Source organism: Mytilus trossulus, chromosome 10, assembly GCF_036588685.1.
Source record: "Mytilus trossulus isolate FHL-02 chromosome 10, PNRI_Mtr1.1.1.hap1, whole genome shotgun sequence".
In the NCBI taxonomy this organism is placed as follows: Eukaryota; Metazoa; Mollusca; class Bivalvia; order Mytilida; family Mytilidae; genus Mytilus; species Mytilus trossulus.
In genome coordinates, this window is record NC_086382.1 from 62,936,845 (window position 1) to 62,958,600 (window position 21,756).

Genomic DNA, 21,756 nt, shown 5'->3' on the forward strand with positions numbered 1-21,756 from the left:
TTATATCTAATAACTCTTGAACAGTAGCACCACCCAATATCGAACTTGATAGAGCTGTGTTATGGGGAAATACGCATTACGTATAAGGTTTATAAAATTTGATTGAGTCAAACTTATTTAAAAGAACGAAAACGCAAATTCAACATTTTCTATGTTTTTAAAGGAACATGATAACTCTTGAACGGTAAAAGTGACGCTACCAAATTTCAAATTCATTTTTTGTATGTAGAAATAACCATTGTACCAGGTTAGGGAGATGGTGAAGACCCCGCTAACATGTTCAACCCGCCCTATTTAGTATGCATGTGCCAGTCGCAAGTCAGTGGCCTATACATTTGTCTATTGCTTTCCTCGTTTGAATTTCGTTTATCGTGTTTTTTTCTATGTTGTGATGTTATAATAATGTTTCATCCGGCTGCAAATGTTTGCACCTGTCCTAAGTCAGGAATCTGATGTACAGTAGTAATCTTTTGTTTGTGTAATTTATACGTTTTTCTCGTTTCTCGTTTTTTTTTATTTAGGTTAGACCGTTGGTTTGCTCCATTTAATTGTTTCTACACTAGTAGTTTTTGGGCCCTTTATAGCTTGTGTTTCGGTGAGAACCAAGGCTCAGTATGAAGGCCGTACACTGACCTACTTTTATAAATTGTTATTTGGATATAGAGATTTGTCTCATTGGTACTCACACCACATCTTCTATACCTATTTGCTCAATGTCGGGACGAACGGACTAGAGTAACTCCGCAGTTTATGTTCCTTTTCTATGGTACCAACACAGAAGTTCTGACTAGTGTGCTGGTTCTACGCATTCCACCAGCACTGTCATTAACACACACACACACACAATTTTATTATAAAAATATTCAATCTTCATTTTGATTTGATTCTTTTTGGCCTATAATGATTATATGCATGCCTTAATTTCACAAGTAGTATCAAATTTGACAAATTTATTGTACATATACATTTTTGTTATATTTTATAACTTATTTTTCAATTAAACTTAAATTGATCATCACTTTCTTTTTATATGTCTTTTAAGATTCCGTTTTGAACAAAACGATTTGTTACATATATACTTCACACGTCTCTCTATCAAATCTTACATTATTACAAAGCAGCTATTAAATAAAATGCATTCGAACTTTAAATGTGCATTTAAATATATATGCAAGTCGTCAACTGATCAAGTGGCTAGATGCATACATATATCGTTGTTTTAAAACGTCTTGAAATATTAACGGAAAAATAAAAACAGAACGACTAAATTAAATAAAATAATGTTCGATATAATGTACCATTTCGATTTATTTTTAAAATCTAAACGATGCTTAATTTTTATTTAGTTTCCTAATCATTAAAATGAGAAAATAAATACCTTACAGCTTCTTTTACCGTCGATCCTGAAATGATAAATGTTATAAAACAATTTTTGCGTCTTTGACCTACTTTTTATTCGGATACTTGTGGTAATCTTCTCCAAGTTCAACGGGAACATTAGAACAATCTAGAATAGAACCCAGATGGAACCAGGAATTCGGGTTGCTATAACCAAACAACCCGGATGTTGAACCAGTTACCATGGTTTCGAACCAAAGAACCAAGGTTCAGAACCAAACAACCCAGATAAAACCAAGGTATAAAACCAGAGTGCCCGGATAGAACCTTATTGCATTCGGAATTCTCATGACTTTTTATACCTTTAACGTATTTTCCAAATCATTTATTTATTTAGTATATTTATATATAATTAAGTAAAGAGGACTTTTCTCTTCGATAATGTTAGTAGGCTCGAAACTCATAATATAAAATTATATCCAGTGATTCGGTGAGGCAGTTAATAACTAATCACCGATGGAACCATCACAAATACGATGTTAAAACCACATTGTAGAATCTTATCTAATCAAATGTTTGTGAATTCAACCTAATATGTCTATTTTTGTTTGCTTACTTTAATTTTCTATTCGGGTATGTTTGTAATACTAAATGAAGGAGAAATTGAAACTATGTTTGTTGACGATACAGGAGCAACTTTGACATTATTGTCTTCTTAGATAAACAATGTGTTGATTCCATTAGATAAATCCTATCTAAACGAAATTAACACAGTAAGTGGCAATAAGCTAAAGCTTTGAGGAAAATTCAGTTTAAGTCTGCGATTCTGTCCAGCTAAGTTGCAATATGAAGCTGTTGTGACTGATCTCTAAATTGATGGTATACTTGGTTTGGACTTGAAACGACATAATTGTTTAATTGATGTTAAAAATGGGCTCTTATGTATTGGGAATTTTTAATGTGGATTTGTGTTTTCAGAGATCAATAGGCTGAAAGCTAGTGGTTGCTTCAGAAGCGATTATCATACCGACAATATCAGACATCATTATTATCATTATTGGCACGGTTTGCTTATCAGAAGGTGAAAAATTGCCTACTGACAATGCTTTGTTAGAAGCAAACGATCATACAGGAAAAGACGACATTTTGAATTATAGAGCTTGTGTAAGGTCAGGCAAAAATGTCCTTGATAGATTAATGACCACTGAGCTAGATCCTAAGACAATCTATCCTGGTACTACTATAGCCTAAATTAAATTTTTGATAGGCTTAAATCGTTTTAACGTGTTTAAAGCTGAAGGCAAATAGGTACCCCTTGTGTACTACCAAGGTTAGATTTTTAGGACCTATTGTCTCCGAGGAAGGAATATCAACATACCCTGACAAGATTGAGAGTGTGAAAGAGTGACCCGACACTTCAATTATAACTGAAGTTTATTCCTTTTGGTGTATTTGCGGGTACTATAGAACATTTATTAAAATGTTTAATACTTTAATCTTTTGACTAATTCAAAGGTAAATTGATCAACGCATCCATACTCAAATATCCAGATCTTAACAAAGAATTTATTTTAGATACTGATGCAAACAATTTGGCAATCGGAGCTGTCCTGACTCAGAAATCTGATTAAGGGCCTTACACTGTTGTGGCTTACGCTAGTCATACCCTTTCAAAATGAAACCTAACGACACAGAAATTAACAGCAAAAACTCACCGTACTCGTTTACATTAGGCTACAAATGAGGACACCATATTTGATTAAATGCTATTCATATTTTCTTATATAAGATTTTATGGCCATAAATATCTTATATGTTTATATGAAAACATTGTATCAATATTCTATACAATACTATGGTAATACGACAGATCGAGTTTAAATCAATGAAGTTGTGTTTGTTTAATTCATAATGTTGGAGGTTATCAACGTACAGATAACGTGCTTAAACATTCTGTTTAAGTTACAATATTTAACAAATTGCAACTTACGTGTTTTAAACATATATACCTATAAGTCAGATATAATCAAAAATACATGTGTTGAACTTATCAAGTACACACATTTATCGATTTGAATGACATTTTGAAGATAAGATTAAATTTATGGTCACCAGTGAATTCAATTTCAGAAATACGTCATTTAAGAATTTAAAAATAGTCAAAGTTATCTTATAATGCTACGTTTTTGATCATGTTGGATATTGTCACCAATCGTCGGTCGTCGTCAAACATCAGACCTCCATCTTCGTGAACCATTACCCCCCCCCCCCCCAAACAAAACAAAAAAAAAACAAAAAAAAAACAACCAACAAACAACAACAACAAAACAACAAACAAAAACCCCAAAAGACCAATTTCAAATATATATGAAAGAAAATGAATGTCTTTCGGACATCTAGTATAAAGTAAAATCACAAAAATACTGAACTCCGAGGACAATTTAAAACGGAAAGTCAATAGTCCAATGACAAAATCAAAAGCTCAAACATATCAAACAAATCGAAAAACAACTGTCACATTTCTGACTGGGTACAGGCATTTTCCATGCAGAAAATGGTGGATCAAATCTGCTATTATAGCTAACCATACCTCTCACTTGTATGATTTTATTTTCTGTATTTTAGTCATAAACAATGGACCATGGCTTATATTAGAACATAATGAAGAATGCAATACTTTTCGTTATTTTCTGACACCCATTTTCGTCTCTGTTAAATAACCAAACATGCGCATCCCAGTTAAGGGTTGAATTCATATTTGCATGAATACGGATTCTAATCAGTTGAACTATTTAACTGCAAGAGAATACCACATCTTCGGTGTTGGCAGCTTATTTTAAAACAATTGGACCACAATTGTCCGATGATAGAGAAATAATATTTCACAGTTCCTTATTTATTAAAAATTGATACAAAACAAAACAAATTTGTTTTTTTTTCAAGTTCGTAGCTAATGTCAAATGGTTCATTTGTTACCTTTTTGTTGTTTTGGATCATGTTGATACCAAGGACTATATGCGAATGCAAAACAATAATACCTAAAATGTTGAAGCTCATAACTTATATAACTTTTAAAAAACTACTAGTACTTTAAACGGGCCAGTAACCTTACCTTTCATCTTTTCTTTGGATTCCACTTATACTTGTAATTCAACTAGCTGAGTTAACGATTATAGTTAAAAAGGGTATCAGGGTTATAATTGGATACATCAGAAGCGTGTTTCGGAACAAAAGCCAAACCAATATAAAGTTGAAGAGCAAAGAGGACCCAAGGTTTCAAAACGTTGTGCCAGTTACAGCTAAGGTAATCTATGCCTGGGATAAGAAAATTCTAAGTAAACTAAACGACACCCTTGCTTATTGTTACATACTACATCTTACTGAGCAATTGAATAATGAAAAGTTGCTATTAGGTCTTGGATGTATTAAAATTCCATTTCTAAGAGCATATGAAATAGCATTTACCAGTACCTTTATGGTTGTTAATACAACATATGGTCAGAAATTTCTAAGCACACATAAACTAAAGACATATTCTGCAAGGAAAAGACTGCAGGTCAAAATGTATAACTTTACTTATCACTTACAATCCACGTCCCTTTTCACCTCGAATGTGACCTACCGAATTAGACTACTAGTATTTACAGGGTTTGTAATAACATAAGCGACACGACGGGTAGAGCAGAATCTGCTTTCCCTACCGGAGCACCTGAGATCACCCCAAGTTTTTGATGGGGTTTCGTGTTGCTTAGTATTTAGTTTTCTATATTGTGTCTTGTGTAATTTTACTTATCTGTTTGTCTTTTTCATTTTTCAGCCATGAGGTTGTCAGTTTATTTTCTACCTATGAGTTTGACTGTCCCTCTGGTACTGTTCGCCCATTTTTATTTTATTGATTTGAAATTATTTGGTACTTTAGGAACACTCTTTACTACAATTTTGCATAAGTAGATTATTATAATTAGTTCTCTAGAGTTCAAATCCTTCAATTTGGACGATAAAATTTCTGTTGTCTTTTCTTATGGTGTGCATAGATCCTTACCGATTTTCTATGCCTATGTTTGTAGTGGCATTTTCGATACGTATGAAAAACACTTTTATGATTTTTACAGATTTTGTTCATTTGTAAAAATATCCAACTGGATTACAGCACTTACGCCGACGTCACAAATTGTCGTATAGCCCGGCATGCACCAAACGTACAGAGAAAATTGACAAAGTCGGTATACGTTAGTTGCACTCCAGTTGAACGCTAAGCAATCGTTAGACGCGCGTTGCAATAGTTTGAGGTATGTCGAAATACAAAAGTATACGCTTGGCGAACGCTACAACTCGAGATAATTTCTATGCAGCATTAATATTTTCATCCAGCTCAAGCGTGTGTCTAGCGTATACCTGTACGCTAAACGCACGTAATGTATACGCTACAAGCGCGTTTAACGCGCTACAGATAAGTTTGAGACACGTTTAGGGCACGTTGTATACGCTTCAAGATCGTTCGACCTTAACTTAAACGTATATGGGTGTGTTTGTAACAAACACCCCATAATAGAGAATTCTCGATATCTGACTTTACTAACGTCATACATTAAGTATACGTAAGAAATCAAAATTAAGACTATATTTGAGATTGAATTGTCTCCCTTTTTCCTAAATGCATTCAGCCATAATTTCGCCTTTATCTTCATATTTTTTCTTTATCTAATTAGGATACTAGTATTTGAAATTAGTGGAAAACGTTTTTTTTTCAGTTAGGGAATCATGAATACGTTAGACAAATAAACAATCTTTTGTTGGTTGATACTGTACGTGTAGGTCGTTTTTGTTTGATAGAAACAAACCGATAAAAAAACCCAGATACAGCCCAATGCCATTAATCGGCTGAATTCTGCTTTATGGTCTGGTGTGGTCTTTTTGAAATGTTTTCGTCTTTCATTTCTTTTTATAATTCGTATAATTCGTCATCCCAGACTTTTATATCTCAGATCGTTAATCTATGTCCTAGCTTAGACTATTTCTTACGAGTTATTTATTGTGAATTGTTGCAACTGTTAAACTGATTTTTACCGACTGCTGTTGCATCGCTTTCTAAACTTAGGAGAGAATTTTGAGTCGGTAAACATGTTTTTCCACTGCCATAATTTATGCTCGGTCATATGCTACTCAGTGTTTGAATTTGTTGCTGCTTATAATATTTGTGTTTGGTTCGCACATGTTTGCTTTCTCGTTTTAATTCCCTTCCAAAAAAAAGATTTCGTCAGTGCACAATTATTCGATCTTTAAGCTAACATGCACGTCTTAAACTTGAAAAAGCAGTTTTGATTTTTTTAGTATTTATTGATTTTGGTAACTTAAAATTACTGACCATTAAATCGCAAGAAAAATAATCGTAATTAATGGAAGCAAATTACGATTATTTTTCTTGCTATTTAATGGTATCCTAAACTGGATATCAGCTTCATACCTTCCACCTTCCGCAAAGGGTAAAGAGCTGATATCCAGTTTAGGATTCAATAGCTGGAGACACTGCTATACATCTGTTTTACTTTGTTTAAAATGTCAAGTGTTAAAAAATTAAGTCAAAGCATATTATTATTATAATATTATAATTGAAATAAAAAAAATCTCAAAGTACAAATATCATCTCACTTTGTTGACCGTCTATCCACGATATTCACACCAAAATAGAATGTATCTCTAATTTAAAGTTGTGTTTGACGTAAAGTTGTGTTTGACGTATAGTTATCATAACTAGTATTTTGTAGGTTTTTTTCTACGAAAAAAATACCCTTCAGATATTCCTTATAGTCAAGTCAGAATCAACATGTGTGAAATTATTAAAAAATCTAAAGATAAATACATGTATTTATTGTTGGTACAAAACTTCACGCCAACATATATTAAATGTGTCGTATATCTTATATCAAGATAGTTCTTGTTTGTTTATTGTCGTCAGTACATAATTAAGGCAATCTGAAATTGAGCCCTGGGTCTGGACTAATTTAAAGCTCAATAATGAAGGTCATACGGTAACCAATAGTTGCTTAAAATCAACATTACTTCCCCTTGTATTTAGCTATCTGATTGTTAATATTGTTAGATATCGACCATTCATCTTTTGTGGTTGAACAAAGGATTTTTTTAAAGTTTTATTCTTATTGCTTCATATATACTACATCAAATTGTCTGTACGAAATCAAAATGCCCCTCCGCACCAAATTTTTAAACAAATACAAAGATTGTTCGTTCCTTCTATCATGTCTATGATGTTAACATTAGAAAAAAAATTACCGGAACATCTGAGTGGTTATCTCCTGGCCATATTCTACCAAACATCTCTTAAAACGAGTATCCACAGTAAGGTTGGACACATAAATAACGAAGTTTATTTTTTGGGAAGAACTTCTTGCAAAAACGTTTATGAAATATCGAATGAAACAAGTGTGGACACAGGCTAGCGTGGATAGTAGCCAGCATATAAAGAATTGCACGGCCAAACTCATAAGACCCAAACAAATTCGAACTTGGTCTGGATTTAATCATGGACATTTGCCAGCCAGACAATACCATCAGAAAGACAGATAAGACCATCAGACCGACAAGACCATTAGAGAGACATACCAACAGGCAAGACCACCAGACAGTTACACAAAACCACCAGACAGACACATAAAAAACCCATCAGAAAGACACACAAACAAGACCACCAAACAGACACAGACAGACAGCCAGCCAGACTAGACCAACAGATAGACAGAAAAGACCACTAAACAGACAGACAGACAGACAGACAGACAGACAGACAGACAGACAGACAAGACCACCAGACAGACAGACACACCAGATAAACAGACAGACGGACAAGAACACCAGATAAACTGACAGATAAATAAGATCACCAGACAGACAAGACCACCAGATAGACAAGACAACCAGACTAGACCACCAATCATACAGACAGACAAGACCACCAGACAGACAGACAGACAGAGAGACAAGACCACCCGACAGACAGACAGACAGACAAACAGACAGACGAACAAATATAATAAAGTCTCCTACAGCTCCACTTCACAGGTCAGGAACTTGTAAAACCAGTTAACACTAGATGAGTAACGATCTATATCAATCAACAAAATGTTTTTTTTAACTAATTAAGCAGAAGTCCCACACAAATCAATTTAGTTTAATTAACCCAAGTTAAACTTAATCAGTATATCTTTGCGTCTTGGCTTTAAACGCCATATATGAATATGTAACATAACGTTGCTATGAAATAAAGAGAATAGCAAATATATTTGCGGGTTCCCAAAAGGTACATGACATACTGTGGAGACCGAATATCTGCAGATAAGCCTTTTTCAAATGATTTTTACATTTCGTTCTTATATTTTACTATAACAACACTGTTCCAGGTTAGGGGAGGGTTGGGACTCCTCTAACATGTTTAACCCCGTTTTACGTACATATGTGCCGGTCCCTAGGTCTAGAGCCAGTAATTCAGTGGTTGTCGTTTGGTGCCGTGTTACATATTAGTTTTTCGTTCATTGTTTATTACATTAATTAGGATTTTAATATTGTATTGTCAATCTTTAAAAGATGAGTCTATCAAAATTATTGGTCTCTTCAAAACTGAGTCGATCCTGAGCTTTACATTTTGTGTAGAAAATGCATATTTTATTTTATTTTTTATTTGGATGGAGAGTTGTCTCATTGGCACTCACACCACATCTTCCTATATCTATATAATACTATATTGCAGATAAAGGGCATAGACTACAATTCATTGACGGTTCATGTAATTGTTGTCGTAAGGTCGCTATAACTTTTATAGCTACGACTTGACAGATAAGAATTAATTGGAAACTAGTGATACGAAGCAAGAATGTAATTTGTTTTTAAACAACAATTCCCTATAAGAAATAGTTTTCTGTGATCTATATGTTTTATTTATATCCCCCTTTTGACGCTTTTATACCATGGATATCGATGTTTCCCCCTTGTTGACACCATGTAAACGGATTTCATTTATGAGATTAAAACATTTGTTTCATCAAAGAGCTTAAAACATTTGTTTCATCATTACATTTTTTTAGATAAGGTTGTACAAGTTCCGGTTGGATGAAATTTTAAAAAAAAAGGCAGGACAGAAATTTTGATTTAAAAAATACAGGACATGATTTTCGATTGAAAAAAGGCAGGATGAGCAACTGGGCAAAAAAAAAACCAGGACCAAATATCATAGTAAAAAATATAAATGCAGGACAGAAATAACAACTTTAAAAAAATGCAGGACACAATTTTTTTTTATCGTAGTCCCCCCTCCTAAAATCAAGTGGTAGCTTCCTGAAATATCAGATGTATGACATTAAGTGATGTGAATATACCCTTACATTGTGATGCGGCAACTGGTCTACCATGATAGGAATACTAACCGCATCAGAATTGTGCCACATTTCGCGAAACTAAATTGAATCTGTAGGAAAAAAAGACTTCATCTTATCTGTGAGAAGATTATATTTAAACGTCAATGTTGGATTACGTTATACAGCCGACTTTAGTTTCTTTTCGTCCCTGGAGTGCCGATTGAGAGTACCAACATCTTTCCGCCTTTTTGGTTCTGAACTTCTCGGATGGGTAGATTTGTATAGAAATAGTTCTAGGTGGTTTTTTTTTTTTTTTTTTATCTTAGGTTACAATGCAAAATCACTGGCAGTTCCAGCTCAAACCAACTTTTCACTAAAAGATGGAGTAAATTAAAGTAGTTCCGGAGCAGAATCGATCAATGTTGGGAGTTTAGTTAAAACGGTACAACTACGATACAGGGCTTTACGGGTTGGGGTGCTTTCTATAAGGTCCGCGTTCTCAAATTCATATATGGACTTGACTAGGATGTAGAATTGTCTCATTGGCACTCACACCACATCTTTTTATTTATATTGATAGGTTTAAAAAAAAATATTCTAATTTGGGTGCTTTCGCCCGATACACGTTAGGTACGCCCCCGTACGCCAAATACACGCTTAACGCTCGTTGTGGAGACGTTACAAATATAATTGACAGGTTGAATGCATCCAAAATTACTGGCGTATTGGCAACGTTCATGATCTTTGAACACGCCCGGCGTACGATGGATCTCTTCTCTGATGTGTGACGCCGGTATTACATCAAAAGCAATCAAACATTTGGTAGCAAACGGGATATCTGTTACAAATGTTGACGATGCTGTTTGTTCATCGAAACTTACATTGATTTAGCCCAGTGTGTCCTTGATGATTGCAAATCTGTAAAGCTCACATTATCAATGCCCTTTCAAACACCATAAAATAAAAAGATGGCAGTTATACCAAATCGACAGCATTTTTTACGAGTCACAGAGAGAGGTGTGTGAGAGTTTCTTAAATTGGTCTTTACTAGAATGTATTAAACAGAGATCCTAACCTAACGCATAAGCATTTATATAGTTAAATCTTTTACAAATTTAAAAAAAAATCTATCCTTACTACGGATCTTTTGATCAAAGATTCAATATATGTTTAAAATCAATGTTTTTTTTAAAAGCGAATAAGTAACGAATATTTAACAGGGTATTATCCGAGCGCTGGAACGGATACAAATGCACTTATAGAGTTATATCACCTCTAAGAGCCCAAATCTTCCACCAGAGACAACAAAACAATTGAAAATGATGTTTTAACGTACTTCGGTACTGGCATGGAAATACGGATTTTGTGTGTTATTAAAACTTGCTGTAACAAAATATTATAAATTATTATAAATTAAGGAATGTATCTCCCTCATGCAATGCTCTGATTCCTTTCACGGATTTGGCTATACTTTTTGGACCTTTTGGATTATCGCTCTTCATCTTTTATATAAGCTTTGGATTTCAAATATTTTGGCCACGAGCATCACTGAAGAGACATGTATTGTCGAAATGCGCATCTGGTGCAAGAAAACTGGTACCGTTAATTGTATTATTACCACTGGGTCGATGCCTCTGCTGGTGGACTATTAGTCCCCGAGAGTATCACAAGCCCAGTAGCCAGTACTTCGGTACTGGCATGAAAATACGGATTTTTGTGTTATTAAAATTTGCTGTAACAAAATATTATAAATTATAATAAATTAAGAAATGTATCTCCCTCATGCAAAGCTCTGATTCCTTTCACGGATTTGGCTATACTTTTTGGACCTTTTGGATTATCGCTTTTCATCTTTTATATAAGCTTTGGATTTCAAATATTTTGGCCACGAGCATCACTGAAGAGACATGTATTGTCGAAATGCGCATCTGGTGCAAGAAAATTGGTACCGTTAATTTTATTGCACATGTGAATTTTTTTAATTGTTTGTATATACATTGAACGACAAATTTTTGTGACGTATAAAATTTTCTATTATCTTATTGATACAGTTGTAACTAATCTGGCAATCCCCCGTTGTCCGGTATCTGTCGTTGATCTAAATGTGTTGCCATGACCTTCAACAACACATATATATTTGATTTACTCGCACCTGAACCTAATTTACCTCGGAGGATGAATATAAATAATTATAAACAGCAAACATTATAATCAAAATACTATATTCAAATAAGTAACATGACATATAAGAACTGATTGTAAAAGGATGCAGACACGAATCAAACAAAGATTTACCTCAGACACCGGCATCAAAACGGTATCTTCCTCTGTGAACTCATATTATATACCAGTTGTATTATATGTACCGTTATTCCAGTTCTGAATGGGGATCGTGTTTTGTTTTCTAGGTAGTGTTTTGTAAATTTATGTTATGTTTTGGTTCTTTTGTTTTGTTTTGTTATAGCGTCAGAACATTTTCAACTTTTGAGTTTGAATACCCAGTCTATGGAAGGTGCGATACGATAAAAACTTTTCTTATATCAATGAGCGATATTGTCTTATATCAACGAGTTGCATTGTGGGAAATCTCAGACGAATGTTTACATTTTTATGAAGGAACGAAGATTTCTCGGTATAAAGTAATGATTCTTTTCTTAAACCAGGCTGACATTTAACAAGACATACGTCTGCTGTATAGTTTCCATGAATTATTTTAAGTTATACCAAGCAAGATGTATTTAAACGAGAAAATTGAATTGTTGAATAAATGAGACATAAATGCACGATTTATCATTTGTAGATGTACAAATTTAATTAATGTCATGTAGCAAATTATGTGGAATGCAATCGAGATGAATTAGATTGTTGGATAAGCCAATATCGCCTAAAAGTCAAAGATACTGCTATATTTTAAAATATCAATGCGATGTTTGTCTTATATCATAGCGATATTTTTTTAATATCAAAAATTTATGAATGCGATACTTTTCTAATATAACTGCTGTAGTTTTCTAATATAGAATTAATACGATGATACGTCACAATGCATGTCAAAAGAACCGCAAACATCATTCACAAACTTATTTCACGACCGGCTTAATGTTTGAGGATCAATATCACTAAAATTTCGTTTCTGTACCAAAATTAACGCTTACACGATCTTACCATTTTTAAAATGTTGCTTGACCCTATTAATATTTGAAAGTGTTAACAACCTGTTCAGTCTATTGTTTTGCAATCACATGCTTTAACCGACAAATTCTATTTGAAGTGATGATGCAATGGCGGAATTTGAATGCGGTTGTAAATAGTCTACCGACCTATTCGATTCTAATAAAGGTCCAGTGGCGGATCCGGAGGGGGGCGGGGGTTGAAACCCCCTTTTTTGGCCGATCAATGCATTTGAATGGGGATATATGGTTGAACCCCCTTTATCCTGGGTTTGAAACCCACCTTTTAGAAACGGCTGAATCCGCCCTTGAGGTCACACTCCTATAGCCTATCCACATTGGTAATTATATCGAAATAAAAAAAAATCATTACTTAAAAGAAAAAAAAAAAATTCATTCAAACAATCCAATTCAATACAGCAATGCATATTCAAATGGTAAAATAAATATTCCAAACAAATTAAAATGTACAAATGCTGTTGTCCTTTGAAGAAACCAACTGAGTAGCCTCAGACTATAAATTGAACAACTTCAGATCGAACGAAAATCAAAAATCTTGTGAAACAGAAACTGTCTATCAACACGGAAGCTTATTTACAAATTTGGCTATATATTTTGGACCTTGGATTATAGCTCTCCCTCTTTTATATAAGCTTTGGATTTCAAATATTTTGGCAACGAGCATCACTTCAAAGACACTGTATTGTCGAAATGCGTATCTAGTGCATGAAAATTGGGACCGTTAATGTTATTACTTCCACTGGGTCTATGTCTCTGCTGGTGGACTGTTAGTTCCCGGGGGGTATCACCAGCCTAGTAGCCAGTTCCTTGGTACTGGTACTGGCATGTAAATACGGATTTTTTGTGTTATTTAAATTTTCTGTAGCAAATTATTATAAATTATGGAATGTATCTCCCTCATGCAAAGCTCTGATTCCTTTCACGGATTTGGCTATACTTTTTGAACCTTTTGAATTATAGCTCATCATCTTTTATATAAGCTTTGGATTTCAAATATTTTGGCTACGAGTATCGCTGAAGAGACGTGTGTTGTCGAAATGCGCATCTGGTGCAGGAAAATTGGTACCGTTAATGTTTTTACATCGCGACAACAGCGAGGACATTCCGCTGTATTAATGACAGAGATTTGACCTTAGTTTTTGACTAGTAACCGATCGTATAAATACGCTTACATTTCTTAGTGCAAAATAACAATCCGTATCGCTTGTTATAAATTCATTTCTACAATGAATGCTAAAAAAATGTTTAGAAAACAAATAGATAAGATGTAAACGTCAAGCGCGCGTTTTGTCTACAAAAGACTTATCAGTGACGCTCGAATCCAAATGTGTATACATATTTTCTATATTTTAGAAATAATTCAGGGAAGGCATAGATTGTTGGAAATTTACACATGGATTGGGCCGTGATATTCGAATTTTATCCTGTTGATTTCTCCGAGCTCTTACAAGTGCATTACTTCTTTTTATTATGCATCCAAATAAGAATAATAGTTTTTTTTTTTTTAATTGCACTGTTTAAAACAATAAAATCGACAAAGGGTCTGCAAATAGGTTCCAATGCATGTAGATTTACGCGGAAAGTATATTGTACATAACAGCAATTATTATGTATACCTCTGAGTCTGCGCTAAGTATTGATCTATCGAGAATTTTGTCACAGTGTTGTTTACAAAGCGACGTCATACTAGAATTATAAATTTAGATCTTTCAGTGCTGTTTATTTGGTATTTTTATTGACGTAAGCGTTCTTGTACCATCATAACTGTCGTTACCTTTAAAGCTTAAGGTAACACGATACCGAATGACGTTACGCCACGAGTTATCGTTCCTGACGTTATTGAATACCGGTTCACACAATCAAGCAAATGCATCAGGTTTTGCAATCACAAAGTGATAAAATTATTAAAAAAATATTGGGTATTTATGTGACATTTTTAACGGTAAAGCCTGAAAAAGTTAACGTAGGCTGAGAAATACACGGGAACATGATTCGGCAAAAATAAAACGAAAAAAGCAGGTACCGTGACAGTCTGATTAAAGCCATCCCCAAGTTGCCACTTGCGCCTATAAACGCAAGTTGATAGTCGGGACTGGCTATAGTCAGACTGGTTACAATCAAACGACTGACTAATTATTATTCAAGCGGGGAAAAAGAGACTGAAATAGCTAGATCTTGAAATCCTTTAGATTTTTTCGTGTTACTTACGCTTGCATCGGGATTTGGTGGTAGTGTGTGTTTTTTGTGTGATTTGAGGTGGAAAAAATGTACATGTACAAGTTCGGTGACAACACGACTGAAAGAGAATTAACAAAATTGCCTTTTTAGGCCCTGAGGGACATATTGCTCACATACTTAGGCAGCAACCATTTGATTTTCTGAGCGGAGGGGGGCTATGGATTTTTTTTCTGGACAAATCTTTTTTTTTCGCCTTCGGCGAAAGACAATCTATTTTTTTGGCGACAAGTCGAAAACAAGTTTTTTTCTTTCAATGTTAGCATTACATATAGTTGCAGCTGAGGGTGAAACAAACATTTTTTTTTCTCAGGGTCAAAAACAAATTATTTTTTTCTCCAAAAACTGGAAAAAAAATTTTTTTTCCAAGAAAATCCATAGCCTAAAAACTCAAATGTGGTTGCTGCCTTATCGTCGGGAAAAGCCCGAGGAGTTTCACAGTATTAAAAGGAGTTTTTAGAACAAGCATGCAACTTCCATGTAGATCTATATACACGTAAAAAATAACTGTATGCATTTCTTTCCGTGGATAAATATAATATATAAAAAAAATCATATACATAGATATAGGAAGATGTGGTGTGAGTGCCAATGAGACAACTCTCCATCCAAATAACAATTTAAAAAGTAAACCATTATAGGTTAAAGTACGGCCTTCAACACGGAGCCTTGGCTCACACCGAACAACAAGCTATAAAGGGCCCCAAAATTACTAGTGTAAAACCATTCAAACGGGAAAACCAACGGTCTAATCTATATAAACAAAACGAGAAACGAGAAAAACGTATATATTACATAAACAAACGACAACTACTGTACATCAGATTCCTGACTTAGGACAGGTGCAAACATTTGCAGCGGGATTAAACGTTTTAATGGATCCAAACCTTGTATGTATATTGTAATACTAGTATAAAAAGTATTAGCATGAGCTTTAGAAACACGATGGAAAGCGAGACTCGCCGAGCTTTCCACTTGTTTCGAAGCGAGTGCAAAAACCTTTTATAATTCTGACAATGTATATTGCACATAATTTTATATTTTGTTTATATCCTACAATTTACACCCCAAGGCCTAGGGTGAATAGGAATAAAAATATGATCACTTGGTCTTCTTCCGACCGGCAGTAAAATGCTCCAAAGTGAGGCGTACATTTGGCTGTGCGGGATGTATTATTTATTGTTAACTGCGTCTTGAACATGCATAAAATATTTGCCACTGGACGTAAAGTTACCAGCAATCAATCCTACAATTCAAAATCGCCACTTGAAACTAGTAAACCACGCAACATCATATTGTTTCACCCGTGTAAATTCGACCGTCAATCCCACACTTGATAGTCTTCTTGTTTCAGGTTTAAATTGTGTACCTGTTTTAGAAAGGTGCGCATATCGTCTGGATTTTCTTTTTTTTTTTTGTTTATGACAGGTTGCTTAATAAGCCATTTTGATAAATTATAAAGGCCCGGGTAACATCTCCTACATGTGGAATTTCAAGCTTGAGCTTTTATGTTTCGCAGTTTGTTTTACTTATAAAGAATGCATATATGATCTCTACATTGGCTAGGGGATTGGCTCACAGCAAGCACCACGCTATATAGGAACAAAAAAAAATACTAGTGTTAAACCATTCAAACAGGAAAACCAACGGTCTAATTTGTATACAAAAAGGAGATTCAAAAGTACAGGTCAGATTTTGTCGAATCAATGTGAACGAGAACAGTATGATTCATCTTTGTCACAAGTTAGTTTCATTTTTATCAATAAAGAAAGTCTTACATGCATTGCGAGCATATCAGATATATATTATTTCGGTGCGTTCATTATAAAATTGCTAAAAATTAATGTTATATAGTATGTGAACAATAATTTGATACTTAGCTATTTGATAACGATATTGTTTGTTTCACCACATCGGTACTGGCAATTTTACATTTTCAAAATGGATGATTGAACCTGGTTTTATAGCGCTTAACCTCTCACGTGTATGACAGTCTCATCAAATTCTGTCATATTTACAACGTTGCGTAAACAAAACAGACATAATGGGTAAAATTGTAAAAATATGGGTACAACAGTCAAATATTGATAATAATAAGTACTAATATTGATATAACAAAAACACCGCTATGATATTTTAAAAGTATCGCATTGATATTTTAAAAGTGTCGCATTGCTTATTTATGTATATAAGAAAAACACAGCACTTCAAATTTTACACGGACATAAACGTTAGCGTTTAGCTAACTTCTGAATGTATATTTAGACTCAATTGTTGTTAACATTTGAACAATAAGTTTAAAAGTTAGTATTTACTTATTTTTTCGTCGCCAAAAACAACATTTTCCGCATGAAATGTCTGCATGTTTACAATTGATATTAGACAATATCGCTCATTGATATAAGAAAAGTTTTTATCGATACGCTTCTTCCATAGACTGATACCCCTTTGGTATCTTTCACCTATCCTTTTTATTTCCTAAACAAGTATTGTGTGTGGGTAAGGATCTCTGCCATTCCACAGACATTTGTACATTTAAAATTGCTGGAGATGTAGATAACACTTGAAGAATCATCCCATATATATATATATATATATATCATTCGTGCATTTTCGAAAAACAAATAAACGGTTAAGGGTAGGGTAGTTAACCTTATTTCTACATAATGGAAGACCCCTTGTGCACTATATAAACCATCATATGCATTTTAGCAAGTTAAAGCTAAACATGTATGGTATAAGGGGTCTTAAATATTTTCAAGATATAAAAACAATTTCAACGACAAGGCAATGACCTCTAGGATGTCGCTAAATGTTGCATTTGATTTCCTTTGTCATGTAGCATATTTTCCGTGATGGGATCATTCTAATCTTTAGCAGTTTGTTGTGCAATGTCAAATGAATACGTTCAATTTCAATGGTCAATGCCATTGACTTTTCAACCTTAAGATTGTCACATGCCCTAATGATCCTTACTGTGGTTCCGTGTCCATTAAAACATGAACATACTACGGACATGGTACAATATTGTACTAAAAGGGGCCTGAAATTTAATGTTTAACACATCACAAATATGAAAATGATTAATATTTGATTTTAAAATCAACCTATTTCAAAAGCAATACTACTGTGTTTAACTCTAACAAATCTCTTTAAAGAAGTTTATTAAGGGCAGCACATTTTGGATATTTTGTCAAAACACTATGATATTGTGCATATTTTAGACATAAAAACTTGAGGTAACACGTGCCCCGTAAGCTAGGATCCAAATTCTGAAGGCAAAAGTTATTAAGGAAAATATTGAATCCATAGGCACAACACCTTCTTGATAAGGAGTTACATCTGCATTAGATTATGTTAAAAACTGTTTAGAAGTGTTGAAAATGTTAACCAAAAACTAATGTTATAACACAAAAAATGCATACTTAAGGGAAACAAAGACGTACTTATGAACCACATTAACAATGACAACTACTGAACATCAGGGTCTTGACTAAGGACAGATGCGAAAAAAATGCCTCGGGTTTAAACGCCTCAATAGGTACCAAATTTCACCCTTACCCGACACAAAAGTGTAACAAGGTAGAAAGACATACTTAAGCTTGTTGTTCGGTTTGAGCCAAGGCTCCTTGTTGAAGGTCGTACATTGATATATAATCGTTTACTTTTTAAAAATTGTTATTTGGATGGAGAGTTGTCTCATTGCCACTCACACCACATCCTCCTATATCTATTTAAGATGTAAAAAAAATAGAACATCTATACAGCAATAAGACACTATTATGCTTACTTGAAAATGTAAGGTTTAATTTCTTTGCTTTAACAGTTTATTAAAAAAAAAAATAACTAGTTGAAAACTTATTATTACTAACTAATGATATCTTCTTTTCCTGAATATTATAGGACTTTATCTATTTGATACATTCAATGGTATGGCTGACAGAACATTATATACAGATAACACATCATCCGATTTCGAAGCAAGTCGAGAGAATGATAAAATATCCAATATTCAAGCATTGCAGGCAAATTCTATGTTTTCAACTTGGTTCAATTATTTGGAAATAGAAGAGCAAGAAACACTAAAACAAGCTAGAGATTCCACAAGATTATTTCATAATGAAAGTTCTAAGTCTACAGTTTATTTGAATATGTTGCGACAATACCCAAACTCGCCAACAGCGATCAACTACACCAAATCGTTGCTTCATTTTATGCGAGCTCTACACATATTAAAAGACTACAAAAAGGATACAGTTGAAGATATTGAAGACTGTGAAACACTTTCCCAAGCTTTTGCGAATATCGTAAATGGATACCTTTATGAAAACAGTATGTTCGAACCATTTCAACCACCTGATACTATGTGTGTTCTTGTTGACAAGTATCTTAGTTTCAGACCTAAGAATATATGTGCTGAGTACGTCAAAATTATCATTCAAATGAGAGCGTCGTTCAAGTCGGAGAAAAGAAAACGTAATCTTTTGTCAGAATTTGAATCGGCAAAACTACGCATAACAACCTTAGAAATGTTTGCATTGAAACTCAAAAAGAATAAACAAGTAGACTGTCGCCCATTCAACCAACGAGTTCTAATCGATGTATATTATCATCTTGGTGCAATGTACGTATCTACAAAACAACCATCGCGCGCTCTTGATTCTTTCCAGAAATGCCACGATTTAGACGATACAAATTTTAGTGCTCTATTTGGAATAGCATATCATCTTAGAAAAAGTGATCCAGCAAAAGCTATCGAGTTATTTCAGACATATATTAGTATGGCTCCGAAATGTGATAAACAATATCCAAATGCTTATTATTTGATTGCGTCTATATATTGCACTCAGGGACGTTTTGAAGAGGCAACTCGGTATGTGTTTTTAGCAGAAGATGCGGAGAAAAATCGTCTACCATTCTTGCCGCCTATTTCAATACCACAGAAAAGGAAAATGCAGCACTTAAAATTTAATTCCGCACAGAAAACAATATTGAAAAAAACAAATTTAATCGAATGAAAAATATATCTGATAAAGTTTCTACGTATACATGTATGCTAGATTAAATATTACTATAGGGAGACATATTTCATAGTTTAGAGAAAGATCTTAATGACAAGAATTAAATATGAAATCTGTTTGTATATATAGTATCATATTGCCAGCACTTCACCGACAGTCAAGAATTTTTTTTGTTTAAAAAACGCTGCAATATCTCATACACACATGAAATAAATTAGAATCATTTAGAAATTAGAAAATGTTACATATATACAAATGGACAGCTCTACATTACAGACAAAACGATGCACTAAAATTGTGACTCATAGTTGTTAATTGCTGTTTCATTTTGTCTTTTGAGAAAATTTGTCTCATTTGCAATCATACTACATCTTCTACGTGTAGTTTAGCAATGACTGCTATTGTTGCACAATATTTATTCTTTTTATATAAAATGTCAAAAACGATACGTTTAAAACAATATGTTTTCCAATTTCTTAAAATAGTTTGAAAGTTACCGATTTCCATCAACAGAGTAATATTTTGTTACAAATTAATTTAACACTTCTGACGAAAATTTCAATTTAATTCATTACTGAGAAAATCGTTTTTTTTTCTTTCTAATGCATTTAAATATAACTAAATTGTGTATGTTACACGTCTTCTAATTGCTTGAATTGTTTTTTTTATCAGTCCAAAGACTTAAATTAGTGATGTAACTGACTTCATCAACACGTTTTTTTTATGATCTTCTCCTTAAAAATGGAATTTTAAGTTAAATTGTATGAAATGATTTAATTATTTTTTTAGCTGTCTATTCATAATGATATTAACAATATGGTATACAATAAAATAATTCGCTACGCGTGTTTTTCAGTGTGAAGAATTTTATTTATGTTAATTCTTCGTAAATAGAAAAAAAATCACAGTCATTCCCTAAATATGTCTTAAAGATAATTATATGTATAATATGTCATATATCGTAAGTTTAGAAGTGGTTAGATGATTGTTTGTTTTTGTCATCACAATGTTTGACAGTTTTATAAGCGTTGAAACTGAACAATAAAGGAATGTGTTTTGAAATTCCTCCCCAGCAAGAAAAAATATACGAAACTTGTCTATGTTGTCAATCAACACATCGATGTTTTTCACCGGTATGCAATAAATAAATGAAATATGTTAATAGTTTGATTTGTATTTTGTGTCTTAAAATAATTACTCTATAAAAAATCACAAAATACGAACGCCTCATAACATACACATATCTAACAGATTAAAATTTTAATTGGTGTAAAGCTTCCTTTTAGTGTAAAAATATTTTATTAATTATATTCAGGTACATACATAGGCATTTACATAATAATACAAGTGAAATAATTAATATCATTATACATGTAGTCTTTAACATGTTGTGTTCCATTTTCACTTGTTATACAAAATGGTGACACCCCATTAGTCCGACAACCATTATTCCGACAGGCCATTACTCCGACAGCCCATTATTCCGACAGCCCATTACTCCGACAGCCCATTACTCCGACAGCCCACTAATCCGACAGCCCTTTACTCCGACAGCCCATTATTCCGACAATGCATCTGTCTTGTGTGTTTAGGAACATTTTCTCT

The 21,756-nt window shown here is 33.6% G+C and overlaps 1 protein-coding gene across 1 annotated transcript in view; it reads left to right on the forward strand.

The window, feature by feature from the left end:
- Nucleotides 1-21,309, forward strand: part of LOC134688361 (uncharacterized) — a 23,366-nt gene extending 2,057 nt beyond the window's left edge. The window contains exon 2 of the mRNA XM_063549019.1: nucleotides 19,034-21,309. Within this exon, the coding sequence (XP_063405089.1) occupies nucleotides 19,063-20,148 (1,086 nt within the window). The 5' untranslated portion in view covers nucleotides 19,034-19,062 and the 3' untranslated portion in view covers nucleotides 20,149-21,309. The remainder of the gene's footprint in view (nucleotides 1-19,033) is intronic.
- The last annotated feature ends 447 nt before the right edge of the window (nucleotides 21,310-21,756 follow it).